At 36.1% G+C, this 14,446-nt stretch overlaps 1 protein-coding gene across 1 annotated transcript in view; it reads left to right on the top strand.

The window, feature by feature from the left end:
* The window catches only part of LOC129085751 (guanylate-binding protein 6-like), a 42,236-nt gene that overhangs the window by 27,123 nt on the left and 667 nt on the right, over positions 1 to 14,446 (top strand). The window contains 2 exon segments of the mRNA XM_054592178.1: positions 2,826 to 2,922; positions 5,516 to 5,583. Coding sequence (XP_054448153.1) covers positions 2,826 to 2,922; positions 5,516 to 5,583 — 165 coding nt within the window.

Genomic DNA, 14,446 nt, shown 5'->3' with positions numbered 1-14,446 from the left:
CTTAGAAATACTACTAATTTTAGTGCACATGTTCTTCTAGGGTTTTATCTATATCTTATTGATTTATAAGTATTTTTTTTAGTAGACGTCTACTCTACATACCACCAATTAAATTATTCTTATGGACATTTCCAAGTCTATGTGCATGCAATAAATAACTTTAGCTTATCTGGAAAGGGGTTTAGAGCATTGGCAAGAATTTCAGTTCACAAAATTCACAAAAACATTCCATTTTCCCTGGAGCTCCTTTTGCTTCTGTGACATAACCAAAAGCTTTATTGGTCAGAAGTACAAGCAGCTGATTTCTTAACATTAGCCTAATTTCAAAGTAGACCTGTTCTACTTTACTTTCATTCTCACTTTTATAAATAGAAAGTTAAGTATCAAATTTTGCCTTGTAATTGACACCAGAATTTTACATTCCCTGGCAGGTGAGAATGAACTTTAGGCCTTATCCTTTGCACAATATTAACCAGAGAGAAAGTTAGGGAAGAGGAGAGACAGGCAGAATTTGTGAGTTTTTTCTGACTTTCTCTTAGATGAGAGCTGCATATAGCTCCCAAACATCTGAGGCTATATTACTGATAGCTGGGGTAAGAATCTGAATTTCAGATCATATTTTAAATTGTTCAGTGGTCTTTTATTAGTATAACATTCCACCTTTTAAAGTAAAGCTTGACCTAGAAACAGAAAAGTTCTGAGCTCAAATGTATACAGTGGGTGAAACACCCAAAGTGAACACATCCTGTAATTATTATCGTGGGTAAATAAAAGAACACCCCAAATCCCAGAAAATTTCCTGTACCCTTTTTACCTAATAACCACTCCATCTTATTCAAGGATAGGCACTGTTGTTACTTTTCTCATCACAGACTAAGTTTGCCTGTCCGTGAACTTTATATAAATGGAGTAAAATAACATGTATTTTATAGTGGGCAGTTTTTTAAATTCACCATTATGACTGTCAAATGAATCCATATTGTTGGGTTTAAGTGCAGTTTGATTATTTTCATTACTATTACATATTCCATTCCTGAATATATCACTGTTAATTTAGCTATTTTAGATGGACATTTGGGGTATATTCAGTTTGGGGTTATTATACACGTTGTTACTATGACCATTCTCTGTATGCTTTTTATGCTCATGTACCCACATTTCTGCTGGACATACACTTAGGAGTGGAATGGTCAGATCATGGGCAGCTTAAGTGCAGCTTAAGTATATGCTTCCAAATAGTTTTCTTGAGGGTATTTCAAGTCATCCTGACAATTATAATGGTTTCTAAAAGAGAAATAACTTTTCTAGAGTCTTACTAGTCTGAATTAATTTGTGTATATTTAATGATTCTACTTCATCAGATAAGAAATATAGTCTATATTTGTTTGGAAATGAAGAAGCCATGACAACAAGCAGAATAGTCTGTGGAATGAACTTAGGTGTAAACAAAAATGTCTGATTCAACTGGCTCTGCATAGTATCCCAAGAAGCAGGAGGCATGAGATGGCTAGAGAGGAGAGGAGAGGAAGAGGACAAGACAGGAGAAGGGAAAGAGACAGATGGGAAGGAACAGAGGATGCTGATTCTGCCAAACTCTGGTGAAATGGACTGGAGATATGATCAGAGGAAAAATTGGGCACAATGTTAAAAATAACAGCTTTCCTCAGTTACAAGACTTGGTGTTCTTCTTCAGGTTTGGTCATAGTCTACAGTTTGGGGAGGATAATTCCTAGCTAGCTGGCGACTCAGTGACCTAACTCAGGTGTTCAAGGTAGGGCTGGAGCATCTTGAAGTAAGGAAAGAAGCTCATCCACATAGAGAACTGAGGACTTCCTGGGACCTTGGGCCCTGCAGACAGTACTCAGGAGGTGGTGGATCAAGGAATGCAAAGACCGGTATACTTCTTGGAGTGAGCCTTTTTCTGAGACTGTGCTATGTATAGTAAGTCTTTTCCAGCAACACATTTGTTTTAAAGACACAGGGGATATAAAAATGATGAGTAGGACAAATGTAAATCAGTAGCGTTTGCCAGCAGAGTCACAAATTTGACAATTATTCAGCTTGAAACGATCCTTGAAAAGTTTTGGACACATGTCTTAAGAGGCATTTCCAGCAGTAGAAATTGGCAGCAGTCTGTGTGCACACACAACACTTTTACCATCTCAAACCAGATGTCACAGGGGAGACCAACGGGAGACTCAAGGGAGGTCAATCTGTCGTTTTAATTTCACAGATGGGATCTTGGAACTGGGGTGAAGATACTCTTTACAATTGGCTTCATTTGGAAGGCATCAAATCTATTCCTTGGAGAACAGGGTCAGGGCAAGATGAGGAGCAACCAAGAATCTGGGCTGTAACCTAGACTATTAATGATGTGGCCTAAAGAGATATACACAGTTTGTAGGCGGGGGCGGGGGAAGGGGTGCAAAAGATATGAAACAGAGGGGCTTCTCGTGGAGTGGCAGCAAAGAACATTTTGTCTTATGGTAAGTTTGCAGATAGAAACTCTAGCATCCACTAGCCCTTTCTGAGAGGGAGCGTCTTTCTTCCTCAAGTATATATCATAATAATAGTAAATCCTCCTAAATTCTCCTTTCCATCCTACTCCCCAGGTTCTGACAGGGTGAGGGTAAACTTTCTTTCTAGTCACTCACTGAATCAATTCCTAATTCCTTTTTCCTATGTCTCCGTGCCCAGAAATATCTGAAGTGTTCTTTCTGTTGTTTTCAGATTTATGTAACAGTAGCTACTGTCTCTTTTTACTGTTCATGAACCCTAAGCCTATAAGTCTTGATTTAAAAGAGCATTTCTTCCTCTTTCCCCAGGTTTGCATCAGCTGAGGAATTTCACTAAAAATATTCCTGACCTGAAAGTGCCTAAAGCCTGGTTTCAAGAGCCCCGGACACATCGGGATATCATCAGGTTTGTGCTCCTTATTCTTCTGTTGCAGGATGTTAAAACGGAACCCTTCCTGCCTGGGGATGTTTACAGACTACCCAAAGCTGAGAACCCTTGGTGTCCAATAACAACTTACTCCTAAGCAAAGGGCTAAGTTACATTTTTTTCCGGGTTGGAAATTCATTAAATTAGAGGGGCCTGAAAGAATGCTATTCCAAATTAAACAAACATATTACTAATTTATATCAGTTTAGGAAAACCTTCTGATTGTAATCCTTCTCTTCCTAATATACCTTACCAATATATCAATGCATTCTTCTGTAATTACACGTGTTGAATAAAATATTTAAAAATGAGAGAGGAGGTTGGTTTCTAAATTGAATTGGGGGCAGAGTGAGCACATATACGGTCAATAAAAATTTAATGAGATGACCAACCATTTTAACTGGAGTTCATATACTCCAGTTTTTACTTATTTGGAGTTCATATATTCAGTACTGGAAGGATGTTACTGAAAAGTTCTCATGAAAAAGCTACAAGATTGGTCCTGTTACCACTCTAGAGATGAGAAAACTAAGAAATTAGATGAATTACTCAAAGTCACAAAGTCACAAGATGTAGAAATGCAACTTTAAATCACGCATCTTGGTCCCAAACTTATGCTGTTATGAACTATACTACATTATTTCTTTGAAATCAACATATCCTATGAAACATGCTAATATGCTATGATTCTATTTTAAAAGATGTAGCAGACTCTGGTTGTCTCTCCCACACACAAAAAAATCTGTTCTGCCTTTTTTATTTCTTATCACATCGTCACATACCTGTAGTCTTAATTTCCTATATTGCAGCCAGGTGTGTCCTGGTGTTTAAATGTTCACAATGAAATATGAGTACACACAGATTAAGCATGTTCCAGTCTGGGCTATAAATCATTGACAAGTATTCTGACATTCTTTCTTTTCCCATGTCATGGTCTGGAGTTCAGATATGTGCTTTAGGAAACTAGAAGATTTGGTCTAAAACATTAAATACCTTTTCATATTTTAAAACATATTTTGATATTTTGGAGTCCTTTTTAAAGCAATGTACAATAGATGTTACCTTTATTGGTATAAAAGACAAGCAAAATAAATAGGAATCTTTAAATTTCCTGTTGGGAATGAGAGAGTGAGCAAGTGAGCGCTCTGAATTACAATTTTAAAGGTGTTAGGAACAATTCCTTTATTTTGAGGAGGGAATAAAAAGTGGAAATTTAAGAAAAAGTTATAAATATGAACAACGATTTCAAGTGATTATCATTTCTAGCAATAATGCTCTTTTTTACTCATTCTGACAATAGGAGTCACATAGACTCATGAGGAGGAGCTCCATCTGTGTTAACACTAGTGACATTTGATATCTTGTGTGAATTTAGTTCTATGGGTCTGACTTCTCTTCAACATAATAACAAAGCAAATTTTGTTTATTCCCACAATTACTAAAATTTAGAGAAAGGACATCAAATTCCAATTTCAACTGTATATCTATCTATCCTGTGATACACTTCCCTCAGAAAGAAATTAATACTAACTAAATCTACTTTTGCAACCAGAAACTTAATATTGTATAAACTCTGCCAAGTATATCCTCCACTTCCTACTTCTATCTGCTAAACCATCTATTTCCATGTGTTCTTAGCTTACATATCACCGCCACAGAGAAATCCTATCTTGCCACACTTCTGAGGTTTCCAGAATTGTTCTGCCAAAAGGCTAGAGTCATATTTGGATGTGAACGTGTATCCATGTGCAGAAGCAGATGTATGTATGTGACTAGTGGGGAAGAAAAAAGCGTGCTGTAACATTTATACATTAACCAGCAAATTGTGATTGTTCTCCATATCAGAATATTTAACTTTTCAAAAATCTACTGGCTGTGTGGTGATATCATTGGGACATTAATTTGCATTTTCTTCACTACAAATGTGATTGAGCACCTTTTCATATGTTTGCTATTTTGTTTTCTTGTGAAAGCCCTGCAGCTGTCTTTTCTTCTATTGAGTTGTCTTTTTCATTTTGATTTGTAGGGGTTTTTTTCCTTCATTTTTTAAATTGTTGTTTGGTTGCAGCCATCCCACCTTTCTCCCCACTGCCCTCCCCGGGCCCGTCCCCCGCCCCGCCCTGCACTCCCACAGTCAATTCCCCGCCTCTCCTCATTGTCTGTGCCCAGGAATCCTCTATTCATGTTCCTTGGCTTGCCCCTTCCCCTTCTTTCCCCCATTATCTGCCTCCCTTCTCCTCTCTGGTCCTGTATTTTGGAGTTTTTTGATGCTTATGTCACTGAACACAGGTCCAACTGCCAGTGCTTCTAAAGCCAATACTCAAGAGGCAGGTGCTGATGTAAAGGAAAATGGTATATTTTCAGGTGCCATCAGCTAGAAGATGAGGGACTATTGTCTCAAAGCGCAGATCTCCATATATCAGTGGAGGCAGAGGTTTTTATTGGGAGGGAGAGGGGAAATGGAACAAAGAGATCAAGGGATGAGGTTGCAAAGTTCTCTACATGCAGACCAGTACAGTCCATTCCAATAAGATAAGTGATGGTCCAGTGTGCACCATCCTGATTTACACAGCCTGGCTCACATCATCCTGGCTCTGCGGTTGAAGATCATCAAATCTTTAGGAGCTGGGATGCCTGAAGGTCAGAGTCTGTATCTTTTGAAGTTAGTTCTTAGGTCTCTTACATAATCATGCTATTTATCTGCAAGCTGCATGTTCATCAGAGTCCGCAATTACAGAAACAATGTCAGAAGAACGGCGGGGTGGGTTATGGTTCCCCACTGCTGCAATTTTCCATTGTTACACTTAGATGACTTGTAAATGTTTTCTGTTCTGTTACTGCCTCTTTATTCTCTTTTAAAAATATTTTATTTATTCTTAGAGAGGGGAATGGAGGGAGAAAGAGAGGGAGAAAAACATCAGTGTGTGGTTGCCCCCTCCCCGGCGTCCCCCCAGCTAAGGACCCGACCCTCAACCCAGGCATGTGCCCTGACTGGGAATCAAACCCATGACCCTTTGGTTCGCAGGCTGGCACTCAATCCACTGAGCCACACCAGCCAGGGATTCCTCTTTATTCTTTTAATGGTATTTTTCTTGAAAGATGTACTTAGTTTTGATGTAGTCACACTTTCACTTTAGGGAGGTTGTGTGGAATGTTTGTGTATGTGTGTGTGGGTTCTGAAAGAATTATTTTTGTCATCCAGGGTTATGGCATTTTACATATGTGTGTATGTGTATGTGTGTGTGTAATAGCAACTTTGAAATTTTGTTTAACCTTATCTATAGAAAGATTATACCTTAAGATTTATATTCCTATGACTCAGGAATTCCACTATTGGTCATTCCACAAGGGGATTTTATGTACATGTGCACAAGTATTACACACACGCATACACACAGAGTAATTTTTCCCCATTCTTATGATTAAATTGTTTGAAAAAATTGGTACCCTTCTCCAAAAATATATTTTGGATCTGTATTCCACAACACATAAAAATCAATTCTCAGTCAATTATAGATGAAACAATTAACAGTAAAAGGGCCAGCATTTTAGTAAATAATACATGACCTTAGATGAGAGAAAAATTCTTACAGTTCATAGACATCACCATCACCACCACCATAATTACAAATATTGGCAGTTTTATTTAATTTTTTCAATATTTAGGCTTCCCGCCCCTCATTTTATTAGCATACTGAAATGTAGAGACCATCCAATACTGGGAAGAATAGATGTAATAGGAGATGTTATCTCTGTCTTCTTAGTTACAGAAGAATGATTTAACCTCTAAATATGTTTGCTATGATTTTTGTAGATATCTTTTTAAATTAGATTAAGGAAACTTCCTTTTATCCCTGGTTTGATGGAATTTTATATGAAAATTGGATTATAGGATTTATCACACTTTTATTTGGCATCTATTAAGATGATCATATAATTTATTTCACTTTAATCATATCGTTCAATGTGATTGATTTTTAAAAGTTTAATCAAAGTAGACTTCTGAGGATAAACCAAGGTAGGTCATGATGTTTTAGTTTTGCTTTATACAGCCAAATTTTGATTTAGAAAATTTGCATCAATATTCATAAGTGAGATAAGCTTTTTTGTGTCTGGTCTCTCTATTCTGTTCCATTGATCTATGCTGTGTTCTTATGCCAGTACCGGACTGCTTTGATTACAGTGGGCTTGTAATGTAGTTTTGATGTCAACAACTGTGATCCCTCCTGCTTTGTTCTGCTTTCTCAAAATTGCTGCAGCTATTCGGGGTCATTTATGTTTTCATATAAATTTTTGAAATGTTTGTTTTATGTGTGTAAAATATGTCATTGGTATTTTAATAAGGATTACATGAATCTATAAATTGCTTTGGGTAGTATGGACATTTTAATGATGTTAATTCTTCTAAATCATGAACACAGTATATGCTTCCATTTATTCATGTCTTCCTTAATTTCCTTCTTTAGTGTTGTATAGTTTTCTGTGTAAAGGCCTTTTATTTCCTTGGTTAAGTTTATTCCTAGGTACTTTATTTTTCTTGTTGCTATAGCATATGGGATTTTTTTCCTGATTTCTGCTTCTTCTATTTCATTGTTGGTGTATAAAAATACCATTGATTCCTGAATATTGACTTTGTATCCCACTGTTTTGCCAAATTCACTCATTAGGTTGAGAAGTTTTTTGGTGTAGTCTATGGGATTTTCTATGTACACTATCATGGCATCTGCAAACAATCATTGTTTTACTTCCTTCTTTCCAACTTGGATGACTTTTATTTCTTTTTCCTGTCTGATCATTGAGGCTAGGACTTCCAATTCTGTGTTGAGTGGAAGTGGTGAAAGCAGACAACCTTGTCTTTGATTTTAGCGAAAATGCTTTTAGTTTTTGCCTGTTGAGTATGATGTTGACTGTAGGTTATTCATATATGGCCCTTATTATGTTGAGGTATGGCCCCTTTACTCCCGCTTTGCTGAGTGTTTTTATCATAAATGGATGCTGTACCTTATCAAAAGCTTTTTTCGCATCTATTGATATGATCATGTGGTTTTCATCTTTCCTTTTGTTTATGTGATGTAATACATTTACTGATTTGTGAATACTGAACCATGCTTGCATCCCTTGGATGAATCCCACTTGATCTTGGTGGATGATCTTTTTAATGTATTGCTGGATGTGGTTTGCCAATGTTTTGTTGAGGATTTTAGCGATATAGGCCTGTAGTTTTCTCTCTTTGTTGTGTCTTTATGTGGTTTTGGGATTAGGATGATGCTGGCCTCATAAAAAGAGTTTTGGAGTTTTCCCTCTTTTTGGATTTTTTTGAATAATCTGAGAAGTAGAGAGGTTAGCTCTTTCTTCAATGTTCTGTAAAATTCTCCTGTGAAAGTGTCTGGTCCACTGTCCAGGGTTTTGTGTGCCAAGAGTTTTTGGATTACTGCTTCGATAACACCAGCTGTTATCAGTCTGTTCAGGCTTTCTGCTTCTTCTTCATTCAGTATTGGAAAGTTATATTTTCCTAGAAATTTGTCCATTTCATCAAGGTATTGAAATTTGTTAGCATATAATTGTTCACAGTTATTTCTTACAATCCTTTTTATTTCTGTGGTATCAGTTGTTATTTCTCCTTTTTCATTTCTGATATTTATTTGGGTCCTCTCCATTTTTTTTCTTGATAAGTCTGCTTAAAGGCTTGTCGATTTTGTTTATCTTTACAAAGAATGAGCTCCTGGATTTGTTGATCATTTGAATTGTTCTTTTAGTCTCTATGTCATTCAATTCTGCTCTGATCTTCATTATTTCCTTCCTTTTTTTTGCTCTGGGCTTTGTTTGTTGTTGTTCCTCCAGTTCTAGAAGATGTAGGGTTAAGTCTTTTATTTGAAATATTTCTATCTTTTTTAAGTAGGCCTGTGTTGCTATGAACTTCCCTCTCAGGACTGCCTTTGCTGTGTCCCATAGATTTTGGACTGTTGTGTGCTCATTATCATTTGTTTCTAGAAACTTTTTGATTTCTTCTTTGATCTCATTATTGATCAATTCATTGTTTAAGAGCATTCTATTCAGTCTCCCTGCATGAGTTTGAATGTTTTTGAGTTTTTTCCTTGAGATTGGTTTCTAGATTCAAGCCCTTGTGGTCCCAGAAAATGCTTGTTATGATTTCAAATGTCTTGAATTTGTTGAGGCTTGTTTTGTGTCCTATCATGTGGTCTATCTTTGAACATGTCCCATGTGAATTTGAAAAGTATGTGTATTTTGGTACTTTGGGATGAAAGGTTCTATATGTGTCAGGTAAGTCCATTTGATCTAATGCGTTGTTCAGTTCCACATTATCTTTGTTAATGTTTTGTTTGGAAAATCTACCCATTGTTGACAGTGGGGTGTTAAAATCACCTACTGTCAGTGTTTTGCTGTCTATATCTTTCTTGAAGTCCTCCAAGATTTTCCTTATATATTTGGGTGCTCCTATGTTGGGTGCATATAAGATTACAATGTTTATGTCTCTTGATGGATTCTTCCTTTGAATATTATGAAGTGTCCTTCTGGGTCTCTTTGTATGGCCTTTGCTTTGAAATCTATTTTGTCTGATATAAGTATTGCTACCTCAGGTTTTTTTCCCTATTTGCTTGGAATATTTTTTTCATCCTCTTACTTTCAGTCTGTGTAGTCTTTTTGTTCTAAGGCGGATCTCTTGTAGGCAGCACATGTGCAGGTTGTATTTTCTTATCCATTCAGCTACTCAGTGTCTTTTGACTGGAGCATTTAACCTATTAACATTTAAGGTTATTATTAATAGGTGCACATTCATTATTCCCATTTGTACCTGTATTCCTCTCTCTCTCCCACTCTTTTATTTCCTCTTCTTAAAATAGTCCCTTTTGCATATCTTGCAATGCTAGTGTGGTGTAGGAGTATTCTTTTAACCTTCTTTTGTTAGGGAATTTCCTTATTTCACTTTCCATTTTAATTGAGAGCCTTGCTGGGTAGAGCAGTCTTGGTTGCAGGCCTTTGCATTTCATGACTTAGAATATTTCTTGCCATTTCCTTCTGGCTTCTAGTGTTTCTGTTGAGAAGTCAGCTGCTAGCCATATCAGGGCCCCCTTGTATGTTACTTCCTGTTTCTCCCTTGCTTCCTTTAGGATTTTCTGTTTGTCTCTGATATTTGCTATTTTCATTATGATGTGTCTTGGAGTGGGCCTCATTGGGTTCCTCTTAAATGGGATCCTCTGTGCTTCCTGGACTTGTGAGACTTTTTCTCTCCTCCGATTAAGGAAGTTTTCCATCATTACTTTTTCAAGCAGGTTCTCTATTTCTATCTCCTCTTCTTCTTCTGGTATCCCTATTATATGGATATTATTATGTTTCAGGTTGTTCTGCATTTCCCTCAACACTTCTTCATTTTTTTTGAGTCTTTTCTCATTTTCTTGATCTTTGTGGGAGCATTTTTCTACCTCATCCTCCAGCTCGCTGATTTGATCCTTTGCTTCATCTAGCCTGCTTTTGATTCCTTCTACTGTGTTCTTCAATTCAGAAATGGTATTCTTCATTTCCTCTTGTCTCTTACTGATAGTTCTATGTCTTTTTTCATGCTGATATAGTTTGCAGTAAGTTCCTTGTGGATTCCCTGTAGTTCTTTGTAATTCTCTCTGAGCTCACTGACCTCATTGAGCTTCCTTAGAAGCATTGTTTTGAACTCAGTATCTAAGAGTTTACTTGTCTCTATTTCATTTAGTTCTCTTTGTGGGGATTCTTCCTTTCCCTTTGACTGGCAAGGGGTGTTTCTTTGTTTTCCCATTCTTTGTGAGACTCTTCTTTTTTGCTTCTGCTTCTTATATTGATCTGTCTTGATTTCCTGACTTTGTGGTGTGAACTCCCATGGTAGGAGACTGCTGTTTTTTCTCCTTGGATCTGCCTCTGATGATGTCAGCTGTTGACCCCGTCTGAACTTAGGCAGTCTTTTTGAGACTTGGCCTTGTGATTTCTTTATAAAAAGACTTCCTTCTCACTGATTCCATTTTGATTATAGTTGTTATAAGTTTCCAGGTGTTTATTATTTCTTTACATCAGTTTATATAAATGTGATAATTTACATTTCACAGAATGCGTTTATATTACACAACTTTTATTTACATAAAATTGTTCATATCTTCTTATACCCTGTAAGAAATACTTACAGGGTTTCTAATAATAAATAGCCTTCTTTCTAATTCCTGATGTAGATTTATTTATGCATTCTATTTTATTTATGTTTACTGATACATCATTTCAGGCATGTCTCATTTTTCTTGGGAAGAGAACAACCTTCTTTATCTTTAATTAAAGTCTGTGTACTATAAATTCAGTCAGCTTTACTTTGAGAAATTATTTTGTATTCCTTTTGGAAACATTTTGGCTGGGGAGCGATTTCTGGTTTGACATTCTTTTTATTCAGTACTTTATAAATATTATTCTTCTAACTGATTTGACATTCTTTTTACTCAGTACTTGATAAATATTATTCCTCTCCTAATGTCAGAAGGTTTATAGGAAAAAGCCTTCTGACACTGCATTTTTTTGGTCTTCTGTAAATAATGTTTCCTTTTTTCTTTAGATATTTAAGATTTTTTCATAATATGTGGATGTAATAGATTTTGTTATGGTTACATAGGTATGATTTTGTTTGTTATTCATTCTACATGGAGTTCTCTAAACTTCTGCATATGTGGATTCTTGTGTTTCATTAATTTTGGAAATATTTTGTATCCCTTTTATCTCCCTCTTCTATTTTGTTTTTCCAATGGTATATGTATTACATATATTGATATGGATTTATGATATACCTTTTGGGGTAGCTCTAAAAGACAGTGTCCCCATCCTCACACACATTCCTTAATACTTAAAAGCCCCTTAACTTTGTTATGTGAACTATCTGATACACAAGAAATGTTAATAGAAAAGTACTGAGCCAGGAAGAACATTATCCCAATTATAAATAGAAACTGAAGAGGCTTTAGGGTGAGCACTGTGTAATGCTGAGACCTGAAGCTGGTCAAAAATTTTAAATTTCTTTTACAGCTACACATGAGGTGCGTCCAGATGGTATCCAGCCATGTAATATGAAAAATAGAGACATTTATTGAAGAAGATAGATGATACGAAAAACATTGTACCTAGGACAATGATATCTCAGTCCCCTTCAAAGCAGGCACCTTGGGACCTCACACAGTTCTCCCAAATAACATCAGCTGTCCCATCGTATTTTCCTGGATCTTATCAACAGTCCAAAATCTCTTCCCTTTCAAAGGTGATTTTAGTTTTGGGAAAAGCCAGAAGTCACAAATCTCCAAATCTATGCTATATGGAGGCTGAGTCACTTGGGTGATATGATGTTTCACCAAAAAGCTCTGCAGAAGACTTGATGCATGAGTAGGTACGTTGTTATGATGAAGCTGCCAATCACCAGTTGCCCATAGCTGCAACCTACTGAATCATCTGGATTGTTTCCATGGAGGAATGTTCAAGCTTAACATAAAATTTGCTGGAGATTCATCACTGTACTTGCTCAGTCATTTTGAAAGTGATGGCAACATAATACACATGCTCACTCAGTGGTGTCTACCACTCCCACTGACTAGTACAGTGAAGTCATCATTGTTCATGCATATACATTCCAGTCTCCTCTCCTTAGCTGCCTGAACTTTAAGCCTGTTGTCCATCAGACACTTTTTCCCATCTGACTCTCTGGATATCAGATGTGACCGCATCCAACCGTTGACCTTGCAGATGTGTACAGTACCTTAGCAGATATAGAACAACAGAATAGAAGGAACCTGGATTCCCAAATGACTCTGTGGAACCTAGAGTGGTGGAACTGTAATATGCCTTCTAAACTGTATTACCAGACTTCAAAAGATCTTGATCTCTAATATCCTCAATTTGGTCCTCTCTGATCCTGCTATCAGATAAATGGAATTCAAATATGGCTATGAGGATGCCTCATAACCTTCAAAGCCTCTGCCTGCCTGTGCAGCATAGTCCATGATCCAGGTGATAATCAATCTTTCTATATTATCCTCAGTGAACCTATTATACTGGCTGCATTGGACCAGACTTAGTCTTAGCTTCTGGTCCCTGCTTCTTTATATTTGCTCATTCCCTTACTTTGCATTAAAATATTTTTCCTCCAATTACTTTTTGTTCAAAAGTGAGTCATTCTTTAAGATCCAACAAAAATGGGACCTTTTCAGTGAAGCCATCTCTAACTTTGCCTAATAAAAATAACTATTGCTCTTACTGAGACAAGCACTTTACGTGTCTCTGTAAACATCATTTTAGCACCTATCATTTTGGCTTTATTTTATATTTGCCACCTTCAATGTATAGGTTGTCCAAAGGTGAGAACCTTACTTTCTTCATCTTTAAATATGCAAAAGCAATGGGCTTCACAATTTTATTATCTGTACCAGTGAAATATACCACCATGTGTTGGGAAAAAGAAAATAGCATTGCCCAAATTAAAAATACCAAATAAAGACAAATTATAAAAATTGTCTAACAATATCACACAATAAGAATACATTTTAACTCTGAAAATAGAAGTCTGGAATATAAACTCATCTTAAAAGATGAACATTCCAGTAAAAATATGATTGGCAATATTATATCATATATTTAAAGAAATAAAGGAATTTTAATTTTTCAATTTTCAATGTATTTTCTGATATTGCAGTCAATGTAACAGTTTTCTTGGAACAAGGTCTTCGTTTTAGTAATGTATTTTTGATAATGCTATACAAATGAATTTCTAACATCTAACTGTTGTTACTTAGTTTTTATCATGTATCAAAGAGCCAATTTCATCAAACTGATTGAAGAAAGTGGAATTGACACTTTAATGTCTTTGAAATCTATTCAGAATATTCTAGGCAGAGAAAGATAGGCAATGAAACTAACCCAAAACTGTTCCAATAACACAGCTCCTACATATATCAATCTGGAAGGCAACAGATGGAGCAAATGATTAATTTAATTATACATTTCTTGGTCTGTAGTTTAATACAGTGGAACGCTTTAAAATTATATATTTATTTTTTTCTGAATTAATGGTAATACTAAGGGAAACCTTAATAGAAGATAAAATCAGGAAACTGAGAGAAAATATTTATGGCACTGTCAACTTTTAAAAATGCGTTGGTGATTTTGATTTCTTTGCTCATTTTGAATAAATACTTCTGAGTTTGCATTTTTATATTATTTTATTCGTGCAAACACTCAAAACTAATACACTCCGGACCTTTATGATCCCCCAAGCCACCACACACACACAAAAATCAAAGGATATGCTGCAAAATACCGATTATCTGTGGACTGTAAAATTTGTTAATGAAAAATGACTTATGTTAATAAAAAGAGTACTTAAAATGAGAGAAAGAAATGGCCTTAAATGAAAAACTAAAACAAAACACCCAAGTTTACATTTGCCAGCCTGCTGTTAAGGGCTCACATTCAGCCTGGGCTCTGTGTTTATTGTGGG

The sequence above is a fragment of the Pteronotus mesoamericanus genome, unplaced genomic scaffold (assembly GCF_021234165.1).
Source record: "Pteronotus mesoamericanus isolate MK-2021 breed Mesoamerican mustached bat unplaced genomic scaffold, CSHL_Meso_final scaffold_31, whole genome shotgun sequence".
Taxonomy (NCBI): domain Eukaryota; kingdom Metazoa; phylum Chordata; class Mammalia; order Chiroptera; family Mormoopidae; genus Pteronotus; species Pteronotus mesoamericanus.
The sequence above is the reverse complement of the archived record's forward strand: the minus strand, read 5'-3'. Positions and strand labels throughout refer to the sequence as shown.